This window comes from Stegodyphus dumicola, chromosome 11 (genome assembly GCF_044657685.1).
Source record: "Stegodyphus dumicola isolate Sdum_Otavi_A_Nest chromosome 11, ASM4465768v1".
Classification (NCBI taxonomy): domain Eukaryota; kingdom Metazoa; phylum Arthropoda; class Arachnida; order Araneae; family Eresidae; genus Stegodyphus; species Stegodyphus dumicola.
Window position 1 is genome coordinate 119,093,523 of NC_140778.1, and position 27,749 is coordinate 119,121,271.

General features: G+C 33.0%; 1 protein-coding gene across 3 annotated transcripts in view; it reads right to left on the bottom strand.

Annotated features, from left to right (window-relative positions):
* LOC118194266 (uncharacterized) overlaps window positions 1-27,749 on the bottom strand; it is a 103,835-nt gene that overhangs the window by 36,323 nt on the left and 39,763 nt on the right. For 2 of the 3 annotated variants that reach the window (XM_085827149.1, XM_085827150.1), the window contains 6 exons: window positions 19,474-19,584; window positions 14,708-14,833; window positions 8,954-9,088; window positions 8,346-8,492; window positions 6,095-6,217; window positions 2,101-2,234 (listed from right to left, as the gene is read on the bottom strand). In XM_085827149.1, the coding sequence (XP_085683275.1) occupies window positions 2,101-2,234; window positions 6,095-6,217; window positions 8,346-8,492; window positions 8,954-9,088; window positions 14,708-14,833; window positions 19,474-19,584 (776 nt within the window). The remainder of the gene's footprint in view (window positions 1-2,100; window positions 2,235-6,094; window positions 6,218-8,345; window positions 8,493-8,953; window positions 9,089-14,707; window positions 14,834-19,473; window positions 19,585-27,749) is intronic. The other variant, XM_085827151.1, reaches the window with a different exon arrangement.

Here is a 27,749-nt window from a genome sequence, read left to right on the forward strand (position 1 = left end):
AACACGAATCGTTGCTACCTTCCAGGACTGGGCAGAGAAAAGAATGTCCGAATATCACAAAAAGAAGTAAAATTTTATGTTACTTTGCAAACTTAAGTTAATCTTTCATTCTTACTGCAAGTGGCAGATTTCAAGAAGTTTTACCTCATGTGAGGTCTACCTTTATCGCCAAAAAGGCGAGAAATGAGTTGTTACCTGTTTTGGTATTGTGTTTTTCAATTACTCGCGAGTAAAACTAAAGTTGATGTATAATAGGAATGTGTAAATACTTGAATATTGTAAAAGTTATTGTATAAATTTTATTTAAACCATTCTGGCAAGAAAGAAGTTTTAGTCTGAAACACTTTTGAAATGTAGTATTTCAATGTAGAAGAATTGGCACTTGCTTGGAAAAGAATAGAAGTTAACAATGTACTACTAATGTATGTTTTAAATTGCGTAAAATTAACGGCATGTTAATATGTTCTTATATACAATGTGAACTGTTATTTTAAATGTTAAGAAATACTGTGATATGGTAAAAGTGAAAGTAATGCCAAATATTTTAAACTTATTCGTGAGACTGGAAAAAAAAAAAAAAAAAAAAAAGAGAGAGAGAGAAAAGTATTGTGAATATGTGTTAAAGGTTGAATGAATGTAGTTAGGCTCTCTGACGCTACACTTCAGAGTTAGCCACTTTCAGAATAGTACCTCAGGGTTTAGAGATGAATATAAGGTGTGTTACGAGGTCTTGTTATGTTGAATTTTAACTCGTTATTGTTTTGATTGTAGGCGGCAGTGTTGAACACGTATACATAAACATATTCGTGTTTGGTGTTTTCTTTTACAACACATGTCAGAGAGCACGGGGAGAGATAATTAAAATAAAGTCATGAATGAAATAAGAATGTTAAGAGAAATATAAATATTCATGTGACTTGCCATTGAATTGTGTAACATTTCATTAAACTAGTTTTCCTTCCAGATCTCTGGAAGGAACCAGATTTCAACTAAAAGCTCTTGTTTAGATGCAGTACAGATGAAAAGTAATTGTCCATGGAGCCGATAATGTAGAAACAAATTTCTTTTTCAAATTTCTTGTTTCTAGTGAGAAATGTTTGTAAAAGATTGGCCTCGCGTTAGATTCTAGAGCTAAAATTTTCAACAAGGTCGTTTTAGACCTCAGTTTCAAACTAATCAACTCTGGCGGGAAGTATGTAAGGATCTTAAGTTTTACTAACGTTTATTTTATTTTAAATCTTTACTATCACTTCTTATTTCTACTTCCGGCCAGAATTAAAAGCTTTAACTTATTTATGCAAATTTGTCTGGCGAACGCCAAGTACTTAAGTTGTGGCTTTTTGCCAAGCAAGCAGAAAGGAAGGAGTTAGTCGAAGCAGGCCGCTTGCCTTAGCAGTTTTACTCGGTTGCTTGTTGCCTTCCAGGCCAGATTTTTAATCCTCTTGATAATTTTAAACGTATTGTAGTGTTAACAGTTCTCTGTACTACATACGGCTTCCTGTTAATATACGGCCAATGTTCCACGTAGGCCCTTGTTTATTATTCCAAAGTTAAGTTAGAGTTTAGTTAATATTTTTATACTCTTACGTTCAGACCACAAGTGGTTGGTCTCTGTATTCCGAAGTACGGAAATTATTGTAAAGAGTGAAAAATAAAGGGTTTCGTATACCCTTCCTGTGTATCTTGTCTACTTCCCACATTTATTGAACATAGCTTTAGTAAGCTCCCTGTTCCGAGTCAGGTCTTTGCATGTTCCCAAAGCAAGTAAGGCGGAACACTGAACCTGATAAGCTCACTCAACTTCTGAATGAAAACAACTGATGGACATCAAAGAGAAAAACTGTATTAAACATCTATAATATTTTTATAACTTTTGTAGCTAAAAAATGAGATTTTTAAAAATTCTTAGCTTTGCAAAATATTGTTGTTTTTTATGGAGTTATTGAAATTTGTTCTTAATCTCTGCATCAAGCAAGCATGCTAGTAGACTTGTGGAAAGAAATGAAAAATAATAAATATTTACTGAATCATGTGTATTATTACCCGATTATATTTAATGAGCTTTATTAAATATTAATTTCAATTTATAATAAGCATTACCGAAAGCTCGAAATCCCCTCGTAGCTTAGCATAATCCACTTTATCTTCTAGGGATCTTTTAGACTGTTTTCGTTCAACATGTATTTCATATTTTCTCTTCAGAACTTTCAGCTTAGCAATATAAGAATTATCAACTGAAAGGAAATAATTAGATAAAAAAACTTAAGTTTTGATAAGATGCTACCAGATAAAATTATCAAATTAAGATGTACATAAATTATACTTCTGTTATTTTTCTGAAAAACTTGAATTTGAACTTAAAATGGTAAAAATATCAATTTTAGCTAAAGCAACATTGAGATTTGCCAACAAATATTAAATTGTTTTTTAAAATATCATAACAAATTATGTGATAGTAAAACTATAATGGTTCTGAAATATATATGCGATAAAATACAAATAGCGATCCTTTTTAGAAAACTAAAGAAGAATAAAGAAATTAAAATTTTGGACCAGTTTGTCCACCTACGTTCAAACTCATTTACGTTAATGTAATTAACACAGCAGAGTTCAAACGTAATAAACTACATGTTGTTTCCCGTTACCGATGTATTTAGACAAAAGTATTGAGATAAGTTTTTGGTTAATGAAAAAACATATATTTTAATGATATGTAGCTAACCATATATGACCATCTATAAAAGTGACCAGAATTTATGAGGCCATAACTGAATGTCAACAGCTATAATTACAATATTTCTTCTCGAGAAAGCTGCTCCCTAACCCGTCTGAGATTGGCAAATAATTATTCGCTACGACTAATATTTTGTCATCAGTCTAAAATATTTCCAAGTGCTATTGTAGAACTTAAAAAATGTGGCCCCTAATAGGAAAAATGTTTTTTCGTGAATTTTTTTTCCTGTATTTGAGAAGTATATTTTAAATTATTCATTACAGACCCGAACTCCTTTCCAACTGGCAGTCGTTTATTGTATTGGCTAGGATCTGTACCAAGACAGTCTTTGCAGCGGGAGGTAAAAACGCGAGTGTGGCAGTTCCCGAAGTCCTCTGGTGAAAGGATTTCAGCCCAACTTTCCGCAGGTCGAGTGGTTGCAAGTCGCTAATCTGTACAGATCAGTATACTGTGTGCGGTGCGCGTCGCAGTACTCCTGGAGACATCCATGGTAGTAATGGAGGGTAGCAAAGTGACCAGTCAAACCGTCAGACTAATATAGCCGTACCCCGTGATGAATTCCGAGAATCAGAAGTAGTGATCCCGGGGCCCAATTTGAGTATTTGAGTGGTGAGTTATGAAATGGCAAAGGTGTAGAAGTAGCGTTAGCACCGGAACTCGAACTCGAAGTCCAATCTCCATCGAAACTGATTGATTATTACGAAATATTGTACTGTTCTAATAATATTTGGTGATAAGGAATTACTTCAGAGTTAAATAAAATATAAGTGCATTGTCCCTCGCATAAAAGTCAACGGATCATGATAAGCTGATCATATGAGGTTACTGCAAAATGTTCTTTAATTACACATCAAAACAGATACAAAGGCAAGTGAAATAATTTTAGGTAACATTTTGCAATATATTAATACAGAAGCAACAGAATAAATTAAAAAAAAATTACCAAAATTATATAGTACAGGGAGCAAAATACAAAAACGTAATTAATTATTTATACTTTGAGATCTACACTGGACGCTTCAGATGTTGTTATATGATTTCCCAGTACTCAAATGGAAATTCTGTGCCAGGTGATGGAAGTGGGTACAAAGTTGTGCTATTCTCAGTTCTTCATTAATTACATTATTCCTCAAAAACGAGGCTTGTGCGCTTGTTGTTTGTTCTCAGAATGCAATTTTTCGCAGTCTGAAGTTGCTTCCCGTTGATTTTGCAAAAGTATGCCCAAACAGGGCAGGCATAGTTGAGCATGGCACGCGACATGGTTTTGTAAATGTGTAACTAGTTCTCTAGAGATAAAACGCCGTTCTGCGCAGTTAAGGCAAAAAGTTTAGCTTTACGGACCCGGAACTTCTGGATAATGGATTGTATATTTGGGGACTGTGTGAGATTTTAGTCGAGGATTACCTCGAGATAGGTGACACGTCTAGCCGAGAACAGGGAATCTATGAAAGGATTAAAAAGTGTCTGCAGCGCTTGCGTGTGGAAATATTGACAGCAGATGGAAACTAGAGAGTTATTTTGCCAAGGTGGACTTTTACCTGACTTCCATCTCCTGCCTGAAATGGAAGTTTCTAGGATGGGAAACAGGTCGTGCTGCGTCCTAAGTAATGATACGGTACATGTAACAATAACAATTCTTGAACTTTCTGTACGATTTTTTTTTCCATTTTCTCTCTGTGCAGATTGACATAATACTTGTAGATCGGTTACAACAATTAACATCGTTATGAGGGATATAATTTCAAGAATATTTTAATATTTTTAACCATAGCTTAGACAAGTATTTGTTTTAGCTCAATACTGACTAAATCATTGACCTTTAAAGTTTGAAATGCGCATGTTACAAATAATTTAAAACAAATAATAATGATGATGATGTTGATCACTACTATTGGTCAGTATTTTAAAAGATCATTATTAATAATGCACTATTTGTTAAAAGCAAGGTTTATGAAATTTCAGTATGGGTACGATGAAAATAGAATGATATATAAATCCAAAATCCAAGATGATGATTTCATGGTTGCTCAATAATGGAGACTGACCCGAGATCGACCCTAGCATTGGCTGCATGATTGGGTTTTGTGGGTTTCCCATATGAAGCGTAAATAAGAGCAAGTTTCCCTTAGCATCCTTCAGTTTAAATAGCTCTCGTATGTTTTGCTATATACTCAAATAACCTAAATTATCTTGTAAATAAAGCCATCAAAAGATCTCATCTCTTTTCTTTCCCTAAGAACCACAAGACTTCTGTTACATTCATCGAAAAAACAATGTTTTGATAATGTTTGGCTGAGCTCTGAAGAAACGGCGTTAGCAAAATTTTCGTGCTTGCTTAATGACAATGAATTACTTCATTTGCTTAGAAGAAAACAGCAGAAAGTTACTTTCCCCAGTTAAATATTGTATATTTCGGAGTATAAAGCGCGCATTTAGTACAAAAAATAAGGAATAAAATAAAAATAAAAAATCGAAATTTATGGACGCGCATAATATGCCGGATATAAAAATGATAGATTTGAAAATAAGATGACCAACAAAAATTAGATTACTACATGTACCTAAAGGTTATTTATTTAAAAAAATGATATACCTTATAAACTCAAAAATATTCATTATCGGATAGTATGAAAATTTCGTTACTTTTTCCCTTCGATGTTCATTTCAAATTCACCGCTTCAAAAGGCTACGGAAAAAAAAAATCTGACTCTTAATTCCACCGAATTCATTCGGGTTAGAAGTGCGTTCTTACTGTAAATTATGTCCCTCTTTTCTCGAAACCCTGGCATAACATTCTTGTGCACTTGCATTGAATACAATCCAACCTCTTTGCAGAATTATTTACTCTCTCAGACATTTAACCCCCTCCCCCCCACACATATATTGTTCCTCTTATCGCTTGCTATTTAAGTATACCATCGCTTGAAATCCTGGGGAAAATCTTCGAATGAATGACTTCAAAGATTAGCGCATCGCACATGCAATTTTCAGGTGGCTTTCAAAGAAAAAGGTGCGCGTTAAATGGCGAATATACTTTTAAAAAATGTGGTTCTAAACCATAGGCGCGAGATATACGCTGGCGCACGTTTATACGCCGGAATATACTATACATCAAATTTCATACTGTTCAATATCTGATTGTAACTACTGTAATATATTTGAGCGCCTAATTAGTTAAGCGAAGAGAAACAATTTAGCTTTGTTATGCTGATTTTCAACAAATTCTCGTTTAGGGTCATTCTGTCGCCTTTCTCAAATTCACGCTTACTTATTCGTATTTGATAATTACGCTATAAAAGAGAAACATTCTACTTTAATTTGATAAGATATTAATAATGAAATGAATAAATAGTGACTTACCAATCGTACACATTCCATCAGTTCCCATAGTCATCAGGAGAGGACATTTACAAACTGCTTCATAATTTCCATTAAGTTCGCATCGTGCTCTGGATGCCTCGCAGTTTTTCAGGTCACATGCATCTAAAATAAAGGTTATTCCGATTAAGCAAATTCTCTCCTCTAGCCATATTCGCTGGCAGCATGAAACTATTTCGAGGGCCACATACTTCCTGGGGGCCGCCAATTTGACACTGCTTTACTAGATAACAATATATGCGATTAAAATTAATTTTGGATGTCCACATTGCTACTTTTAAGCAGGCGAAGTCAGAGCAGAAGCAACATGGTGACGTCAGACTACTTCCTGTTAACTCCCCTACATGAATCACGTCACCGAAGATAGCCAGCCTTTCTCTTTAACACTGGTATCTAGAGGCATCAAATTTTGAATTACATAGTCCTCTAGCCGAACACGGGCACCTGAAAGCCCGAGTTTTGAGTATCTATTTTATATTTCATATTTTGTAAAATTTTAAAGAATTTTTGATTAGCAGACTCAGAATTTCATTAGCAAACATACGATTTCAAAACGAGCAGTGAAACTGTTGCACAGAATAAAATATTTCGATATCTAGCCCAGAAGACTTTCTGGCGGAAATTAAGATATGCTATTTTTAAATATTTTGTGACTTTGCGAGGAATTGAATTTTATACAGTGCGAAGAACATGGTATTTAATAAACAAAATTAGCACACGAAGCATCAGTAATAAAAAAACAAACAAAAATTGGCTAGACATTTTACTAAAAAGTGAACATTGATATACTGACCTGAGAAAGGGCTCAAAAAAGTAGAAAAACATATGACAACTCTTGAACACTGCATCGCGAATTCTAAACATATGCTGCTGTTAAAAGTTTTGAAATTTTGGTATTGAATTGCATGTGGCGTAAGTGCGAGGAAAATGGTGTTTAATAATTAATCTAGTAGGAATTAATGTAATTGCAGTCTGGTTGACTACGAGCTCAGCGACAGAACATTGAAAAATCCTTTTAGACGATCGTTAAAATCTGAACTCTCAGATTTTTTTATTTTGATTTTTTTTTATTCCTTTGAAGGAACATATAAGATAGGAAAGAGGCGTCTAACAAAATTTATGATTTTTTTCACTACGGTTTCTTAGAGTAATTTTTTTTTTTTTTTTTTTTTTTTTTAGATTTTTTCCTGAAGATGATGAGAACAGTTTGTACTGATTTAAACACGAAAGAAGCTGATAAATATATCGCTTTTTAAAATGATCAAATCTTATAAATTATTCATGAAGAGAATTCAGACGTTAGATGAAAATATCGTTGTAGAATGTGATATATTTTTCATAAACATACTGAAAAAAATATCAATGTGGGGCAACCTGTATGGAAGTTTAATTGATTTTACAGAAAATTTTTAAAAAATATATAGTATTTACTGAGTAAATATGCTGATGAGTTTCCAATCATTATCAAATGTGATGAAATGAACTGAAGTTTAACTAAACACGATCAGTAACCTGATCATAAAACGAATTGTTATTGTACCTTATAGCAAAATCTGCAAAACACCAATAAAAGTCGAGCCAGCAATTTTGAAAAAGTATAAATCAGAAAACTAACTGGCTACAAATCGCTCACTGATAAGGATGATATGGGAAGAAGAAGTATTTCTACGTATCCAACCAAGGTATATAAAAGAACGAACACGTCCAATTATCATTTCCAACAACATCAACATCCAACAGCAAACTGATATCAACTTAAACTGACGTAAATCTGCAAAGATCAGCTTGATGGTTAACTCAAAAGTGACTCGATTACCGTCGCCTATAAACGTTTTGATGACTGCAGAGCAGCAACAAAGTTCGTATAGATATTTTAAGTTCCTTTTCTCACTTATTAATTAGTCAAGCAGAAAGTTGACAAACTTGAGCTGAATGAACGTCTTAGTGATATACGTGAAGATGATGTGATGACAGAGCTTAAAGAATTAGGGTTACCGTTTCCGAAGGTCAGGAAGGGTTACCAACTTTTATATGAACACTTAAGAAGATTTTCATATAATTTAAAATCTATATTCAAATTGATCTGATGAAATAGTATTTTCATTTGACAATATTTGTGATACTCACAGTAGTTAGATTTTAACTTGCTTTTTGCTCTAATTACAACAGGTAGAACAAAAATATCTCTCTAGGAAGTATTAAAATAAACAGAGAAGGTAGAAAACATACTTACTTATGCAAGTACCATTATCAGCTTTCACAAAGCCAGTATCGCACACACATTTGTAACCTAAACCTTCATCAGCAAAATCTTCCTGACATTTTGCATTTTCCTTACTACATGCAGCATGTCCTCCACCACTCCTGCACATGGCCTTTCCTGTAAAAAAAAGGAAGAACTATACCATCACTGAAGGAATATTACAATATACTATAATATTCCATAAGAAGACTGATAATGGTTACATGTATACCAGCTTATGATATAAACAGAAAATTATGTGGAAAAAATTACTCTTTAAACGTATAATGTGATATTAAATTTACCTTGAGCAAATAATGCATATCCAAGATGATGAAAGAAGTGGATTTTAAAATTTTAGAAGCAAGTCAAACTTCTAACTGAATGTACATGTAGCAACAGCAGAAATTAGTGACACAATTCATAGTGACCGTTAATGCAGGGTTAGAACCGAGAGACGGAGCTAACCAGATTGAGAAGGAAAGAAGAATAGCAACAAATGAAATGAACCATACGCTCAAATTGGATGAGTAGAAAAAGTCAGAAATAAATTTGATTGAAATAGGGGTGAAACGTAATGTCTCCTTTATGTCACTTACTCTTACAATGGATTCCATCTTCAGCCATCTCGTAAGGGTCTTTGCAATCACAGCGGAAAGCAAACTTTTCGTCGGGGATGCACTTATCACCAGGACACATTCCTGGAGGAGATTTGCTTTCATGCGTGCAATAATCTGGAAAAAAATAGTAAGGATATATGACCAATGCTATTTGATAAAAGCAGGATATATACATGTGATATTTAATGCGTAGAAGGAGCCCTGTACTTTAATTTCCGTCAGTCGACATGGCTGAGCATAGATGCATAAACATGACGCTGACACAACTGAATTCTACAATTCCCAATCTTCATTCTGACACAAATCACATTATTTCTTTGCAGACAATATACTTTTCGATCATAGTTGACTACAATAATTTGCAAGTACATGGGTAGTAAGCATAGTAGCAAAGCTTTCGCATGGCAGAGGAACTTAAGAAGAAGTGACGTAATTAATCGCGAAGTAGTATTTACACTAGACAGGTGCATATGTATATCGAAGCTGCGATTGGTTAATTTTAGGTTTTAGTTCTCTGTTCAAGCAATGTTATGTACTTTAAAAATAATTTGGAAACATCTCGAATTTAGGAGAAAGCATGAAGTTAGGGAGAGAACATGAATATAGAATAGGCAATTTTAAGATCCCTAATCAGTTCTTAGCGCAGCCAATGTATTTTATTATATCTTACATATATGTATATACAAGTATATATATATATATATATATATATAATTCAAGAAAGGAAAAACAAACAAAAAACGGGGCCTACCAGCGGCCGAGCGGTAACGTCACTGAACACTGGTAGTTCGGTCCGAGGTTCGAATCCCGCGAGAGGGCTGGCTGCATGGGTGTTTTCGTGTTTTTCCCCATGTGTAACGTGTATACGAGCCAGTTTCCCTTAAAAGTCCTCCACGAAGGCATCCCTCCCTTAAGGCAGATAGCCCTCGAGTGCTTTGCCGTAATCTAATAAACCAAAACAAACCAAACAAAAAAAGACTGTGTGGTCCAGAATTTTGCGTATTGAGCTGCAAAAATTATAAAACAAGGTAAAAAAGAAAATTCTTCATGCTATTGCTTTAAAGAAGATATATATATATACTTGGAATTTCGGAAACTCAACACTTCGCAAAGTAAAAAATGCTAGTCTCATGCTGTTATTCAAAATGAACACAATTCTGTGATTAAGCTACAATTATTTTGTTCCCCCACCTATATTTTTCATTTATTATTTATTCATTTTTATCTCTTATATCTATTAAAAGTCGACCTGGTCGATCTCTATGGCGGATCGCAAGGTGATTAACTCAGCCTGATGGATATTCATGCCTTTGATACCGTTTGGAGTCCTGGATAAGGTGTAGTCATTTAGAACTAAAGTGTCTTTGATGCACAGAACGTACTGAAGAAGCTGTCGAGTTGAAAGTCTTTTCGGAAGATGTACAGTAAGGAAAGATGGAGTGAAAGATCTTCGGATTAAATTGTCTGGGATCCTCTCGAGTTGTACGTTCGGACGCTTGCCAGTGAAGTAAAAGGTACCTAGGTCCAAACTGGAAAAAAAAGGTAGGCAAACAACTATTGTACGATTTGCTTAAATTAAATAAAACAATCCCTTAAAATTCTTAATTTGTATCTTTAATGCAATTCAACGGTAAAAGTTGCATAAAATCTGTTTTAAATGTAAATAATTTATTTTACTGATCAAATCGATTATTTCCGCACTAGTGATTAAACGTGTTATTTATAGTTTAAGCGATAAATCACTATAAACATTTATAGTTTAGTTAGAAATAGGTAGTAGCTTGGCACTTTATCTCCGTACGGTTAGGGTATTTGTTATGACAAAACAGTTCAGATTTAAAAGAATCGATTTCTGAGGAAGCATTCTATAATGCGCTAAGAGCCAATTTTCTTTTCTTTTCTACCCCCTCCCTTTTTATTAGACCAAAATTGCTATTACTTTCGAAATGCAGTTCACATTAATACATTGTTACAGATTTTATTCAAGTCTGCTTGTTGCCACTTGCAAAAAAATAGTTATCTTTCAAAATTAATCTATCTGCTATTGATGAACAGACTAAGCTACATAAAAGCAATAGATGCAGTTATTAAGAATCTGTGTGTTATTGATAAACAAACCAGGTTATTTAAAAAAAAATCTGAAAGCGTTCAGATTCTTACTTAAATCGTAAAATTCAGTTCAACTGCAATATCATAAAATATTTAAAAGAGCATATCTTTAGAATTTCCGATACAGGGTCACGCGCGCTGGAGATAATTTTTTTTTTTCCTTTTGTATAGTGTTGCCATTAGTCGCTTTGAAATGTTTGAGTTTCTTAATCAAAAACTTATAAATGTTTTATAAAATGTGAAACAGATAATAAAATAATTTTGAAATTTGGGCTTTCAGGTGCCTATATTCGGGAGGATACACACGTTATTCAAAATTCAAAATTCGATGGCTCTATGTACCGTTGTTTAATCACAATGCTAGAAACATACATGCATTTATGCAGATTCTTCATTATTTCATTTTTTTAAATATAATACAACAAGGCTCTAATATTTAGTGGCAACAATTTCAAAAATGATTCACCGTTTATCGTGGATCAACGCAAAATGCCAAAAGGATATTAATAGCCCTTCTGGAAAATTTTCCCCTTTGGGCTAATAATAATTGTTGTTCGTAAATATATTCTTTTTTTTTTATTTTAATCTGCTTTATTTAAATAAAAAAGGTGTTTAATTCATGATACAACATTTAATTAAAAACATTCAGTATTTTTATAGAATTACATTATATATTTTTTGACTTTTCAGATATTCAAATAAGAATATACAGAAGATACGAGTACATAACGTAACACGTTACTCTAAATGTATTCTCAAGTAATTCCCATATAATATTTTGTTATTGTATCTGGGCTATTTCAACTGGTAATCTCTACTTTTAAATTATAATAAGCATTAGAACAGCCCTTTTGGATTAACGTTAAAATACAAACCATTTCAGAATTTTTCTTTTAATTACTCTTATTTTTATTTTATCTTATACTTATTTATTTTCAAAATAAAATCTGTCTCCACTCTGAATACAGATAATTCAGTTCCACTTCTAGGACGTAGAAAATTTATTACCGAATCATAATTTTTGAGTATGTTATGTATGTTATGAAATCTGATTAGAAAAAGAAGTTCTAGACAGTTCTTTCTATTCCTCAGCTGATTGTATTACTGAAATTGCAGTAACGAAATATTCGATGCAAAAGAAACGAAGCTATATTGCTTTCTTTTCAAATAAATTTAATGCTAATTTATTTGACAAAAGTGATTAACTCCAGAACACAGGAAATGAACGAGAAAAAGGTAAGGTGCCATACCTCATCGGCTAGCAAACATTCTATTATTGCTCTTACAGTACAACGGAAAGGGAGGCACCCAGGCCTGGGCCTTTTTGCCACCTCCTGCAAATACAAGCATACAAGCTGCAAATACAAGATTGTTCTTGTTGCCAAAAGAACAAAATTACAAACCGTCAAAGTTTAAAGCACACATGTCAATGGCGACCGGCAGTGGTGGTCACCCACAAGGGAAAAAAAGGCAGGTCAAAGAGTGTTCCCCAATGTTGTCCAAGATGAGCCAATCTGCCAAGGACAATCTTCGATATCAAACAATACAATGTCCCTATAGCCAAGAAGCACTGAACACAGTAACAGTGCGGTTCTTGCCGACCCTGAACATACTACAGGTGACAGGTGACGGAGGACAGGGACGCGTGGTGTTTAACAGAGGTAAACAGGCATATGTCCCGCGCACTCCCCTATTTAGTGGCAGCAATTCTCTGGAGCCTCATGAGGCCACCTCGGGATTTATTGAAGAATTTTACGTAATTGTGTATGGCCATACAGGGGCGTCTTAAGAATACATTAGTTTTGATCGATAGGCGAATGATTTCATATACAAACACATACACTTATACTTGCACATATAAAGACTCATACAAAACACTTGTAAAACACATATAACAGCACATATACAACACATATAAAACATGTAAACACATTATAGAATAACAGAAATTAGATATTAGTTTTCACACACTTATACAAGTAAAACATATGTTTATAATGAAACATAATTAAGCTAATATATATTATAAACTTACACATTTAAAGACACTAGATCACATGTAAAATGCGCATATAAAACATACATAAAACATGCAGACACACTGTAGAATATTAGTAGATTGCTTACACTTGTACAAGCAATATACACAATGCTTATATACTTTGAGTTGTTACGAGTGTTTATATTAGATACACGATGCTTACAGATAGTTACACAATGCGAAATCAGATACGTACACAATACGAATAGATACACAATGCGAGATCAGATACACTATGGTTGTAGAGTATTAGTTATTAGATATTAGATTGCACACAATTACACAGACATAATTGCACACAATTACACTATACAACAAATAAAACACAGTTTTTACACGCAACACCATGCAGGCTGTGTTGCGTGATGTTGCCAAGCTCAATAATTCTATGTAGAGCTATTAGATTAAACAGGTAATGCGGTTACAATGCAGATAAATACAGACTACTTATACACTATGTACATGACCAGGTACATTACTGACAGGTTATATAATGCCATTAATGTACGCACTGCGATCAATAATTGCAGATGAGACTCTTTGCTGCACTGTATACAGTGCTTATTAGATATTGTATTAGAACTAGAACATACACACAATGCTTTTATATACATAGTGCTTACAGGATATATACACAGTGTAGTATCAATTACACAATGCTTGTTGTATATTAGGCATTAGATATTATATTGCACATTATTATACACACCGAATAAATCACTATCCAACAATACGCAAGCCAATGATAGTATATAACACCATGCATACCGTGTTGTGTAATGTTGTCAAGCCAAGTATTTCTGTGCAAGGTTATTATATTAAACAGGTTAAGTAGATGCAACGTAGATAAATGCAGATTAATTCTGCGCTTTGTGTAGAGCAGATGCAGTGCAGATATAATACAAGTAGGTTGTATTATGCTGATATTGTATACAGTACCAGTAGCAATTACAGATGAAAGTTTACGCTGTAGAATACATTATGCTTCTTAAGCATTCTTAAGCATTCTATCAGGTACACAATGCTTATATAATTTGAATAGATATGCAGCGCTTTTTATATACACAATGCTTACAGAACTGATATACATTGTAAAAACGGATACACTATGCCTGTAAAGTATTAGATACTAAAAATTACATTGCGCACAATTGTACAAACAAAATAAAACACTATACTACTATATACAACACAATTATGGTGTACAATTATGCAACACAATTATACTAACAAGTTAAAATACAGAATTAAAAGCTATAACAACAATATATACACATAACTGAAAAATATTTTAAAGTTTGAACAAAAAGTAAGAATTTTTCATTTGAACGTCCCGTGTCTCCTTAAAGTCTTCTTTTTGTTAAGATTTTTACTAGTCATTAATAAAAATGGAACAGAGTTTGATGAATCTCTCCTAGCTACATCTTATTTCACAATCTCATCACGCTATTCACAAGTTTCAGAATATACATTTATATTTCTATGATATTAAAATGATTTAACCATATTTAAGAACATAAGTCATATATTTATGTTATTTGCAATAGGTTCTATCATTATTAGTGTGTCCATACATCTATTACCTTCGCATCCAGTATCTCCACGAACGTGGGTAGCATTTGGACAAATGCAATCTTCTTCTCCATTTTTCTTAAAACATGTGCCTTTCCCACAGTTCTTAAGACATTCATCATCACTTTTCTTGCGTTCTAAAATGATAGGAGTATATAATTAAGGAAATTGCTTCATTGCTAATGTTCTTATATAAAATTTTTATCGTTACTAAATTACAATTATCAGTTAAATAAAACTGCTTTATTCTAAGTAAAGATGCTAATTAAAAAGTTTCACTGATACTAAATTATAACTATCATTTAAAAAAAGTACTTTGTGCTAAGTAATGGCACTATGTAAAAATTTTCATTGTTACTTCAGTATCAGTGGTAGTTTCTGTACTATAGACAATTATCAAATTTCAGTTGGCAATTCTATTGTACTCAGATGATATCTATTGTACTCAGATGAGATACTCAGATGATAGCTGATACTTAATGTTCAGTTCATTAACTTGTTCTTCAGAATGAGTTCAAAGCCAAGGTTTAGAAGCAATAAAAATTTTAAATTTTGGCAGTTTTGAGGTACAAACGTTTGTACAAATGAGATATCGGTACTTCCTTGTTACATTGGCCCCCTACTTTATTTGACAATTTTAGATTTGCACCAAGATTTCAGCTCTACTTTCATCAAGCTCGTAGAGTGCAAATGGGAAAAAAAAGCAATATACAGTATTAACAATAATACCCATGTATCGTTTCCTAAGAATACTTTTAAGAATCCTTATCCTTATTATTATTATTTTATGACATATAATTGCGTTAGTCAACTGCAGTACTTTCACACGTATTAAGCTGTTTGTTACACCATTTCGTGGACGTCAGCTCCTCTTCCCAAGAAGACGTAAATCTAGTAGAAGATATTTGGGAATTTCCAACATCAAGGCCCTTCCTTTTGCAATTTTTAGCATTCCACTTCCAAATAGTTTCGTTGTTTACATACAGTTTCAGGTTTGGGTCATTTTTGCATACTTGTTTGTCAAGTAAAAAACCTCTTTCTTGAAAACATTGATATGGCACCCACGTCATTACTTAGTAAATTAAAGATTGTTAAAATCATATTCAGAAAAAAGCAGCGAATATATTTTAAATAAACAATGCGAATTCGGAAACCTCATCAAAAATGAATAATATAAGAACACGCATCGAGAGCATAAACGCAACACTGTGCTAATACACGATCCCGTGGAGAAGTATAAAAACATACAGCTAGATTTCCCCAAGATATCTCGATTGATTGACGATTCAATCTCGGGGACCGCTATAAAAAATAAGTACCGAATTTTCTTTAGCTATACATTGCAGAGACATTTTCATTCTCAGTTAAGAAGGACATTAAAATACATAAAATGAGTCTTTTGTCATTCTTTATGTAATTGCATTTTTACAATACATATAAGTTTAACGTTACTTAGGCTTAGATGAATTTGACAGTTTCACAACTATCATAAATTTATTAGAGGTAAGAAATTCTAAGAAATTCTTTTATTAAATTTATTATTTGACAGTGCTGTGTTTATGATGCAAAAATTCATTTCTGTTTTTGATTTGATTCTAATTTATTTTAGTTTTGTTTTGCTCATGTAATTGACATTTGTCTCATATTATGGAATCAAAACTGTTGTTTATCGTATTAGAAGGTTAAACAACAGTAATCTTAAAAACATTAAAGCTGATTACTGTTAATTAAGACACAATAATAATAATAATTATTATTATTACTGATTACTGTTGTTTGAAATTTTAATAATTGTTATTTGGGGTGTTACTTTTACGCAGTTAAAACTGTTGTTCATCCTCTCAAGGTAGAGTTATGCACCAGTAATATTAAAAAGGTGTTGTATACTATAATTCTGTACAAGTCTTAATAATTTAGCCAGGTTAAAAAATAAATTTGAAATTTTACTAAGATAAATAAAAGCTCATACAGCAAGATAAGCAGCTACAAATAACCCAAACATAAAAATAAGACAAAAACAGAGATGAGGCTACTTTTCCTTAACACAAAAGGAATATTGCAGATCACGAAACTCGCAAAGGAATATGCAATTACTTTGTGAATTTCCTTGATTGACTGCTTCGAATAGGACACAGCAAAGTCGTGAGTCAAGTAAAAGAAGGAGTAGGAAATCAATGCAGTTACAATACAATTTCCTGACTTTCAACCGCTTTCAGTATCCTGTTCACAGGATTGCTCAGGCGGAGTATAATCACTTCTGAAATATTAGAGTAAGAAGAACTCAAAGAATCCAAGACTTCAAAGTGCAGTTTAACAGAACTTCTTAAATGTCACCAAAGTAGCAAAATATAGCCAAGTGTCTCCATCATTCTAAAAGTTTCACTAAGTTCTCAGAAGAAGGTTTTGCTTGTATCTTTAGCTGTCTTTTCAATTCAAACGTCAGTCGGAGTAGAACAAAACGTTCTGAAGTCATAGACACGAAACATTTACAAACACAAATATATGCAAAACCTTTGCAGCAAGGGACATCATTTACAAAAGTCAGTCTTAGCGTCAAAGAAATTCGAGCTATCGGAGCACATTATGGAATAAATAAAAATATAAAAATCATTTCTATGAAGGTGGCTGTATGAGGGTTTCACCAGTGAACTGACTTGATCTTCTCTCTTTACCATTGTTTTCCTAGCCTTTCCTTCATATGTCAGTCAGTCGAAGTGTCTCTGCTTACATAGGAAAATATTCAGTAGCAGATCATATTGCACAGACATTTTTTCCAACAATTTAAACATACAGGACATAGCGGAGATCCAGTCTAATTTTCTCCCATCGATATCCGTGGTTTGTCAGTAGATAAAAAAGGCCCTTCACCAGACCCACAATTCTAACCGCAACGCTATAGAGGTATTACCTAGAAACGGGCTTTTATCTTATTTCCGTAACCAACTTTTTTATTTGGCTATATAAATAAAAATTAGTATTATTTGTTATTAATTACTTCCTTGTACGAAGTAAAAAGGAAGTATTGTAATCGCAAAAATTTTCAGGCATCTTACTTCAAAGAAAATATCCATTTTCACCACTATCGAATGCAATTTAAGGATGTTTTTGCATGATATTTATACGTAAGGACATAATAAAGGACTCTTTCCCCCAAAAAACAAATTATAAAACTGATTTAACTTCAATTCTGAAGAGAAGTTTTCGTGGCGTCTGTGCGTACGTACGTACGTACGTACATATCTCGCATAACTCAAAAATGAGTATCCTCAGAACGTTGAAATTTTGTATATAGGACTGCTATAACGTGTAGATGTGCACCTCGTATTTTGGTTGCAATCGGCCATACCAAAAGTATATAAATACATGTATATATATCCACTCTGTTACTCGTCTCAATGATATCAGTTTCTTTATTCTTATATGTTTGTAAATTTTGTATTTTTTGCTTAAAAATGATTGAATTATGTGGTTCTTATCTTCCGGTTAAGGTTTTTATGCCTTTAGTAAATTTTCAGGCAATAGTTGTAGAATTATCAACAATTTAAAAGTTGTTTAAGTGCGGCTAACTCTAATTATTTTTTAGATGGCGGCCATGTTTATTTACATTTGAAACTTGACAAAATAACGGATTTGTTGCCAACCTAGAGAAACTAAGCTTCGCAACAACAAAGATAACGCCTTCTTTTATTATTGCGAATTAAATCATGCTTAATCCATTCTGAAATTTATTCGAGGAAATAAGTGCGTAAGATTTAGTTCGTAATTTTTAATATAGATATTTTGAGTTTTTGTGTGTATTTTTGCCTTGTCGCGAAGTGAAAACTGAATTAATTGAATGAGAAATACTAAATCGTCTGTGAAAAACTGTTTCTTTTTTATTTGTTTAATTTCTTTTATACATCGCTTGAGATTTAGTATTTGAATAGAACTTGTGGTAATTCTTCAGATGATATAATTTTTGTGCACTCTGAGTTATAGAATGAATGTTAATGCTGTTAAGTGAACGTAGCGGCGAAGTCTCGCTGTGGTAAATAAATGTAGTGAACTTGAAAGAGTGCATTTATTCTATTGTGGTTTATGCGCTATCGACGAAGTAGATTTAGTTTAATCCAATACTTTTAAATGAAATACAAGAAAAGAATGAGTTTAATTTAACATTTCGTACAAGGAAGTCATGTGGTGTACAGATCAGAATTTTTTTTTACTTTCACCCCAAGTTGCTTGTTTCTATTTACCTCTCCTTCACATCTATGCTTGAATTTTCGTCCTGCGGGCAAAAAAACTTAGCGGGAGCAAAACAAGGCATCCTTACTTTGTCAACTTTCGGAATACTCCTATTTCTTATTTAATAAATGCATACATATTCAAGGAAATTATATCGATTTCATTTTTTTAACGAATCTAATAGTATCTTTATGCACTCATTTGAGTACCGGAGTGCTATAAAATAAAGAGATATCCATAGACTTCAATCAGAGTTAGATTAAATACCCTGGATAAAGCTAAGCTGTACTATATAAGAAAATGTGAGGTTTTTAACATTTCAATGGATAATAATTTAATAGGATTTACATAAATACGTAGTAGTAAATAATTCAAGTATTACTTTATTGTTATTAAGAATTTATGTTTATTATTATTAATTATATGATGCATTTTTTAAACTAGTCTTAGACGAAAAGGACGATATTTTTCCAACACACAATACTAAATGAAATAACCTTAATAATTTCTTAAAATTCAAATTACTATCTTTTTTTAAATTATTGATACTAACTACAAGTTGTATTGTCCTTATTTAATGTAAATTCATCTCCACAGGCACATTTTCCATCCTTAGGGCTACAAAACTGTTCACACGTCGACACACCAGGCGAACACGGATTAACTGCAATAGAAATACATAAATTATGATAAATTTAGAGATTTGTATTTTTTAAGTTTATTTAAAACATAAATGGCAGTTACATTAAACTTAAATGTTTATCAATATGAGGATAATTTTATAAACAGCTTTAAAACAATTTGAGAGAGAAGTGTTCAAAATTTTAAAAATAACTCCTTAATAAAAGCACCACAAATCTTCATGTAAAAAGAATGTTTCGGTCAAATTTATTGTAAAAATACGAATAACGTTTAGCTTAAATTCATTCGATACCAAAACTTCTCTATGAAGTCCCATTCCGCAGTTCCACTTTTTACTATGAAAATAATACTTTATTATAAAATTCCATATTTTAATCTTTTGTTGTTGTAATATTCATATATAATTGGAAGATAGTTAACACATGCATGTATACACTTAAGTGCCACTGAATTAGGGATAGCAAGTCACTAATGAGTTAGGCTTCCTCTGGGCTTAAGAACGGTTGCTATACGACGAGATATAGATCCAACAAATGTGAAGCCTTCCACGGGAATGGCTTACCAAATATAGACTAGAGCTGTACATAATTCAGGAAAGTTCGCTAGTGTTATGTGACGTGCTTTCACAACTTTCTCCAAAACATCTTAAAGGTGTGTGCTCAATAGGATTTAAATCACCACTTCTATGTGACCAATTCATGACAGGAAAGTTAAAGAATATTCATCCAATCAGGCAGTAGCTACCCGGGACGCGTAATGGCAAACCGCACATTGAGTTGATCAATGTTAACGAATTTCGTATCCTGCGCATGCTCAGTGACTTACCGTTGGCGTGGGAGGAAATAATGGCGACTAAGGGAGGGGGGAAGCCTGCGCGTCTTGTAGGTCTCATCAACTGTTTACAATTGCAATACTACCGAAAATTGTTTGTTCTGAACCCATTAGCCGCTTGTGTTGCGTTGACGCAACGGTCAAAATAAATGCGTATATAAATATAACTACCGAAGATATTTTGTACCAGCAGATGATTTTGTGTAGTGAATATTATAAAGATTATTTCTGTAAAAAAATATTTGCCTTCAACAATTATTTTGTTTATAATAATTAATCTCATACTTCAAGCAAAATTTAAGCAAAACTTTCGACCGGGTATTTTTGCTGAAAATATTTAACGAAAGAATCGCCGTCTTTATGAGTGATATATTTATAGTCAAGGTCATTGTTTATCAGAACATTACATCAGTCAGATGTTTATATTTGTGTTGGGAAGAAAGGGAAAACAGGTGTTGCGTTGACGCAACGTCAGCAGGAAACGGGTAGTCAATCTCCTTTTTCACTCATTCCTTTCGATGTTCTAGTTCATGTTCTGGTTGTTTAAAAATGCCTAGAACGAGGTACCTTACATTAGAAGAAGCCCTTCAAAGATTTTTTGATAAGGAAACAGATGATGATAATGTTAATAATGACCAGAATGAAACTGATATTGTTGTTGTTCCCCCAGAAATTGCAGAGGCTAATGTTGAAGGAGAAAGGAATGGCAATGTTTTAAATAATGATAATGATATTTTACCAAATGATACTGCTGGGGAAGTTGAAATTCACGTAAGAAGTAAGTTTCAGCCGTCTAAAAGCAGTTATAGTCATACTAAAAAGTTTACAAAGCAGAAGACTGAAATCTTGAAGTGGATAAAAAAGGAACTGTTAGTTATGTCTCAGGAAGAACTTGAAGAAAGAGATAGAAGAGAAATTATAAAAGACAAAACACAAGGTAAAACTAGTGCACAGATTTTCGATTTTCTTTTTGGTTTAGACATTTACTCTCTTCTTACTCTCTTCTGGTTGAACAGACAAATATATACGCTCAGCAGAAAAAAAAAAAAAAAAAAAAAAAAAAAAAAAAAAAAAAAAAAACAGAATTTATTGCATCTGAAGCCTATATGAGAAGATTTATTGGAATATTATTGCTTACAGGATATCATTCTTTACCTCAAGAAAAAAATTTTTGGTCTTTTGATAAGGACATTTCTGTTCCTGTTGTACGAGAATTGATATCACGTTTGCAGTACAGGAATATGAAGCAGAATTTGCATTTGACAATAGTCAAATTGACAATACTGATAAATTATATGAGCTGAGACCGTATCTAAACTTACTAAATATCACCGCTTTTTACTACTGGAAATATAAAATCTCTTTTAGATTTCAGACGCGAGAATGCATTATTTCTTTTGCAAACTCCTATTGAGAGCCAGAAATAGATCAGCAAGACGAAGACCTAGTAAATTCAGCATTCAAAAACCATTGCATGGAGATGGTAGACATTTTATCGTAAAGTCCGTTGATAACAAAAGTGTTGTAAAGAGTACCATAGCCAGACTGTTTATAGATGCAAAGTATATAATGTAGCTTTACATCATGATTGTAATCAAGCTTTTCATGTTTGAATCTTTCAAATGAAATAATCTGTATTTGTGAAAGAAATACAACGTATATTTTAATATTAAATTAATTACAAGTAAAGTGATTTGTAGATTTATAAAACGTTATACAGCTAAAAAGTAATCCTGTGCTCCACTCAAAAGAAACATCACACGAGTAGAATCCTACTCACTAAACATCCGTAGTCTCATTCCGCTGACGTTGCGCGAACGCAACACTCTCTTTTTCTAAAGGTAAGAGCATTTTTTTTTTAAATTTTCAATGTAAATTTATGTTATAAATGCTTAATTTAATATTTGTTATTATTTTCATGAGAAAAGAAACATTCCTTGTAGTTTTGGTGGTTAATGGGTTAATGCATTTGCTTCTGTTTCATTTCATTTTGGTTTATTTTGTTCATAAGGGTTATGTTTAATATCGGTTATTTATGATAATTTCCTTGACATTAATTCAGTTATTTAAACTGGATTTATTCCTTAATTTGTTAAAGTATATACGAATGAAACGTATGATAAATACACAATTGCTTTTATTCCTCAGAAGTATAATGAATAAAGATTCAGCTAATATATCTTGTAATGTTCCCTGTTTTGTAATCATTCTTAAACGAAAATTTGCGTAATTTACAATTGATATTTACACTCTAAGTAATGAAGCAACTTACAACATAATAAGTTTCAAAATCTCGAACTGTTTATGTCCAGATAACAGAATATCAACCTCACACTGTATTTATCTTCCTTTGAAATTTTACCAAATTCTTAATTGCGCCAAATTCTCCTCTGGTCATGCGCAGTACGCGAAATGTACATATTTAACATTGATCAACTGAATGTGCAGTTTGCCATTACGCACCCGGGACCTGTGAGAGGTGCAGTTATCATCTTGGATTACTCCATTTCCGTGTGAATGACAGAATAGCATAAATGGATGGAGATGATCGCCCCACAAATTTACGTATCGAATAAGATTTAGGGAGGTCGGTACAAATACCAAAGATCCCAAACACTGCATTGAGAAATCACCCAAGACCATGACTGAGGGGCCAGAGCCTTCTCCAGTTCCAACTTGGTGTGCAGGATAAAACCTGGTGGCTTTATGAGCCTTACGCCACATTCTCAGCTTCCCGTCGACGTTAAGTAGTAGGAATCGAGACTCATCACTCCAATCTCCTCGTTTCCAGTTTTCTAGAGTCCATTATCTGTGTTTTGTTGTCATGCAAGACGTGCAGCCCGATTTAATTAATTGAAATACTATAAATATGATAATATCTTAGAGTAAGCATGGGAGTATTATAGTTAGGCGTTTCTGAATATACAACTTTATTTTTTGAGTCAAAAATGATCAGCATACAGAGTATTACAAAACAGTATCAGATTTAATCACAGTATATTTTGATGCTGCAAAAATAAAATATCTACATCAAATTAAATTGAGATTTTATCCGGTAATGTAAATAGAGTGAAAAATCGTGATGATCAATTAATGATAACGCAATAGTAGATTCTGTAGCAAACAGTGTTTCAGGAGAATAAAATTATGTTTATGACTGAAGTGCATAAAATTTGCAGGATGTATTGAAGTAAAATTATCGTAGAAGTGCTAAAAATGTATTACATACAAAGCTCCAAAGACAAATAAAATCATCATATTCGTTAGCAACAAATGAAAACTAATGAAACTATTTTGTATTTAATATTGTTTATTTATTTTTTAATTTGTTGCATTTACTTTCATACGTGGACATTGAATCCTTAAACTTACTTTTTATTTTAGTTTGCATCAGCGCATTTTTGCTTTAGTTTGTTCATTAGCTCCTGCATTAAGCTAAGAAACGGAATAAATGTTATAAATAAATAGCAATTAAGAGATTTGAGAACAGCGTAATCAAATATGGAATTTTCTTCTTTTTTTTAACCCTCTGAGTGGCCAAGGGTTTTCGCTAAGAAAGCACAAATTTCGCGAAACTACTATGAGAACAAATTATTTTTTTGATTTTAATGTAAACACTCACCTGGTATTCATACTTGGATTTGTTTTCTTTTGAGATATTGCCTTAATTTCTTTGACATATTTTAATATGCTATGCACGTATATATACGTTCTTACAGATATCACAAAAAATAGCATAGGCCGTATATATACGCCCTTGCCGCTTAGAGGGTTTTAGTGAACACATATTAGGATGAATCGAGTGAGAATGGAATAAATTCCATTTGGCTGCACTGAAGTTGTTAGACGAAAGATTTAAATTAAAACATTTTTTCCTATTTTCAGCCAAATGTACTGAGTTTTTCCCCATAAGCTTTTAAAAATTTTGGGAAGCAGATTTTAAAAAGTAGGGAAAGACAGGAAGAAATGAATACAGCTCTAAGAAAACAAATATATTGTTTTTGAAACACTACGTGTTATTAATTTCATATGCAACAAAATTTTTGTTATATGTTTTAGGCATTTTGGGAGAACGGAAATACTAGCTGCCAAGACATAAAGCAAAAGTACACTTATTCAAAAGTCAAACAACAAAAATCAGCGTTATATTTACCAAATTTTCACAGGACTAGTTTCGATGGTTTTACCGAACCACCATCTTCAGCTGCAAAACCGCAAATGAACCAGATAGGAAATAATGATTAGATAAGATAAGAAAGCCTGGACAAGAATAAGAAAGTGGCACCATCTGTTGGTAAAACCAGAACTAAAACATAATTTCCTTAAAGGCCGAAGGCAAATTTGGATTGGAATTAGGATCGTTAACTAGAACAGAAAGATTTTTATGAATGTGAAATGCCTCTATAAAATCCAGTTCTCCAATGGAAGATGTTTTTTGAATAATTTTGGCAGCAGAAAAACTGAAAGTGTGGTTTTCGGACCAACAATGTTGAGCAACAGAAGACTTCTGTGTTTCCTTTTTTCTAACATATGCCTCATGTTGCTTGACGCGAAATTTTAAGGCTCTCTTAGTTTGGCCAATGTAAATTAAACCACACTGGCAAGGAATCCTATAAATGCCCCAGGAATTCATATCCGGAATGGGGTCCTTGAGTATGGAACTCGGAATTTTATTGATGGGAGAATAAACAACCCGAAAGTTAAATTCCTGCAAAATATGTGCAACTTTATAGCTAATTGATGGAAAGAAGGGAATGACAACAGAATTTTTATAATCTCCTAAAACAAGAGTGTGCCTTTTAGTGTGTTGAGATGAGAATTTTTTAACTGCTTGATTAATAATGTTGGGTGGAAAGCCCCTGTCAATAGCTATTGCTTTTAAATAATTTAGTTCTTCATCAAGGGCTAGTTTGGAGGAGCAAACTTGAAGAGCACGGAAAACATAGGAATAAAATGAAGCTAACTTTTGTTTAGTCGGATGACATGATTTAAAGTGTGGTGGAAGGCAAACCGATGAAGGTTTACGGTAAACCGTAGTACTGAAGTTGGATGTGCTACGTGTGACCAGAATGTCGAGAAACGGAAGAGAATTGCAAGTCTCAAGTTCAAAAGTGAACTGAATAGCAGGATCAATAGAATTCATTGTTGAAAGAACTTTATTTAAATCATCTTTGTTACCTTCAAACAGAGTAAAAGTATCGTCTACGTAGCGGAACCATGCCGGGAAGTTTAAAGTTTCAAACAATTTTGATTCATAATAATGCATGTAGATATCAGCCAGGATGGGACTGAGGGGGCTTCCCATGGCTAATCCCTCAGTTTGCTTGTAATATTTATTTTGGAAAACAAAATGTGTTTGTTTCAAACAGAGTTGAGTGAGAGAAATTAGCTCATCAATTTCGATGCAAGAGAAATGAAATTCGCGAAGTCTGGTTTCTAGACATCTTAATGCACCCTCCACTGGGACATTGGTGAATAATGATTTTACATCAAAAGAAACCATGAGTAAATTACTAGGAGAAATGTTTTTAACTTTTTTTACAAACTCTATTGAATTTTTTATGGTGTAAATGTTATTGTCTAATAGAGTTGAAAATCTAGAAATTAAATATTTAGCTAATGGATACGAGGCAGTACCTAAATTTGATACAATAGGACGGAAAGGAATACCACTTTTATGAATTTTGGGAAGAGCATATAATCTGGCACAATTCGCAACAGATGGGTAAGTGAATGTTTTAAGTTGCCTGAAATGATTTGCGAAGATTTGATCGCAGTTTTTATTTTTGACAAGTCCGAAGGTGAAGGATCTTTAGGGATCGGATTATATGGTCCTTCGTTTAAGAGTTTAGTGACACCATCGATGTAAGTGTTCCTATCCATGACGACTATCTGGCCACCTTTGTCGGCCTTTGAAATAATAATATCCGGGTTAGAATGAATTTCACGCAATGTAGCTCTTTCTCTCGCAGTTAGATTTGGTTTCAAAGGTTTATTATTGAATTTCACATTATGAGCGATAAGATGCCTAATCATTTCTTTCTGTGAATCTGAAACTTTACTGAACTTGAAAGCTTTTTCGATAGGAGCCAAAATCTTTGGAATCGAGGGTTTACAGGTTTGTGAGAAGTTAAAATTATATTTTAGAATTCTCTCTTGTTCTTCTGAAAGACTAACATTAGAAATATTAACTATTGGCTTGATGTTTACAATGGGAAGGTTTTTTGAACTACCTGAACTGGAAGATTGTAAAAGAAGTTTTTCGAATTTAACTGCAAGGGTGTTTTTATGACGGTTAACTGCATTCTCCGTTCTAGACCAAGACTTTTGTTCAAGGGCAGTGAATTTTGGATATGATTTAGCGAGTTCCAGATGAAGCTTAGAGAGTTCACGTTCAATTTTGGACAATTGTTGACGTGTATCCCTTATGACGGACCGAAGTAAGGCAAGCTTGCAATTTAACAGAATTCTTGAAACGCGACTCGAAGGTTTTTGATTAGATTTGATTTGAATAAAATTCGGGATCAATTTGGGATATAACGAAGGACCATATAATCCGATCCCTAAAGATCCTTCACCTTCGGACTTGTCAAAAATAAAAACTGCGATCAAATCTTCGCAAATCATTTCAGGCAACTTAAAACATTCACTTATCCCATCTGTTGCGAATTTTGCCAGATTATATGTTCTTCCCAAAATTCATAAAAGTGGTATTCCTTTCCGTCCTATTGTATCAAATTTAGGTACTGCCTCGTATCCATTAGCTAAATATTTAGTTTCTAGATTTTCAACTCTATTAGACAATAACATTTACACCATAAAAAATTCAATAGAGTTTATAAAAAAAGTTAAAAACATTTCTCCTAGTAATTTACTCATGGTTTCTTTTGATGTAAAATCATTATTCACCAATGTCCCAGTGGAGGGTGCATTAAGATGTCTAGAAACCAGACTTCGCGAATTTCATTTCTCTTGCATCGAAATTGATGAGCTAGTTTCTCTCACTCAACTCTGTTTGAAACAAACACATTTTGTTTTCCAAAATAAATATTACAAGCAAACTGAGGGATTAGCCATGGGAAGCCCCCTCAGTCCCATCCTGGCTGATATCTACATGCATTATTATGAATCAAAATTGTTTGAAACTTTAAACTTCCCGGCATGGTTCCGCTACGTAGACGATACTTTTACTCTGTTTGAAGGTAACAAAGATGATTTAAATAAAGTTCTTTCAACAATGAATTCTATTGATCCTGCTATTCAGTTCACTTTTGAACTTGAGACTTGCAATTCTCTTCCGTTTCTCGACATTCTGGTCACACGTAGCACATCCAACTTCAGTACTACGGTTTACCG